The 1,510-nt window shown below is 44.2% G+C and overlaps 1 protein-coding gene across 1 annotated transcript in view; it reads right to left on the bottom strand.

The window, feature by feature from the left end:
- Positions 1-362: 362 nt before the first annotated feature.
- SARC_03642 (hypothetical protein) overlaps positions 363-1,510 on the bottom strand; it is a gene marked incomplete at both ends in the record, with an annotated part of 5,804 nt that continues 4,656 nt past the window's right edge. The window contains 3 exons of the mRNA XM_014302548.1: positions 363-564; positions 782-880; positions 1,059-1,494. Of these exons, the coding sequence (XP_014158023.1) occupies positions 363-564; positions 782-880; positions 1,059-1,494 (737 nt within the window). The remainder of the gene's footprint in view (positions 565-781; positions 881-1,058; positions 1,495-1,510) is intronic.

Genomic DNA, 1,510 nt, shown 5'->3' with positions numbered 1-1,510 from the left:
TATATACACACACACACACACACACACATATATATATATATTAATATATATATTGACTGTAATATATATACATATATATATATATATATATATATATATGTATATATATATATTTAAAAAATATATATATTGACTGTATTATATTGACTGTAATATATATTGAAATATATATATATTGACAGTAATATATTGACTGTAAGATATATGAGTATATATATATGTATATTTATGCTCTATGCTCATTGTATAAACCCTTGAGGTCAGATATGTGAATTAATATAGACATGGAATAGCATTGTATTCGTGTAACTTAAGTTCTACAGTATCCCGTGCTGCACGAGCCCGCCTGACGAAGGTGATTATCACATGCTGGACATACCAATTATGACTGACGTGTTGCTGTCATCTCCACTGGCCTGGCTCGCTGAGTTCTCATCTGCTTCGCCAACTGCACCAATCCCACTACTCAGAGCTTTCTGATTTGATCTCCCCGTTGTAACAGCAGCGGAGTCAGAGTTGGAAGTGGGGGCTGTAGTGCTTTCGCCCGTATTGGTCGTCCAGTATCTGCTCAGAACATCAGAGTTATTGCACAATTAGACGCTACACACAGATGGACTCTCAAGGAACAGGTTAACAGCTTACTGTGAGCATATATCGGCGAGAGTGGCCTACACGCACAGACCGCTTATATGGCACAGGTCTCCCACTATCGCTTTCATCGTGCTATGCACATTAACTTGTGCTCAAGTTATTTTTAATACTAGTCCTTCCTTTAACATACCCGTCACTGTTCCAGCTCTTCGCATTCCCGCCTTTCCAGTCGTTAGAGTTGTATGGCTGCCCGGGTAAACTATCATTCTCTGAGTCCGTATCGGTGCTACTGAGAGTGAGTGAAAGAATCAGTTAGAACGAATCATTAAGTATGCGTTTACACACGCACTTATAAACATTCGGCAGACACTTGAAAGAGCGAAACACTTCCGAACCTATGAAAAACTAAGAATCATCTACACACAAGACGGCCCCTACTCATGTACGAAATATCTGCGAACACATACCCCCCGTCAGCATAGCTTCCACTACCGCTTCCATTCTCACCAGGGAATTCATCATCGTCTTCACCAGGGAATTCACTGTCATATTCACCAGGTGAACCACCGTCTTCTTCTCCTGGGAATTCACTGTCTTCTCCTTCTCCTGGGAAACCACTGTTTTCGTCCCCATGGACATCACTGTCGTCGTGCCCTGAGACATCACCGACGTCGTGTCCTGGGACATCACTGTCGTCATCGCCTGAATCCCCGTCGTCGTGCCCTGGGACATCATTGTCGTCGTCGCCTGAATCCCCGTCGTCGTGTCCTGGGACATCACTGTCGTCGTCGCCTGAATCACCGTCGTCGTGTCCTGGGACATCACTGTCGTTGTCGCCCGAATCACCGTCGTCGTGCCCTGGGACATCATTGTCGTCGTCCTCTGAATCACCGTCGTCGTGCCCTGGGACATCATTGTC

Source organism: Sphaeroforma arctica, assembly GCF_001186125.1.
Source record: "Sphaeroforma arctica JP610 unplaced genomic scaffold supercont1.190, whole genome shotgun sequence".
NCBI classification, from domain to species: Eukaryota; class Ichthyosporea; order Ichthyophonida; genus Sphaeroforma; species Sphaeroforma arctica.
The sequence above is the reverse complement of the archived record's forward strand: the minus strand, read 5'-3'. Positions and strand labels throughout refer to the sequence as shown.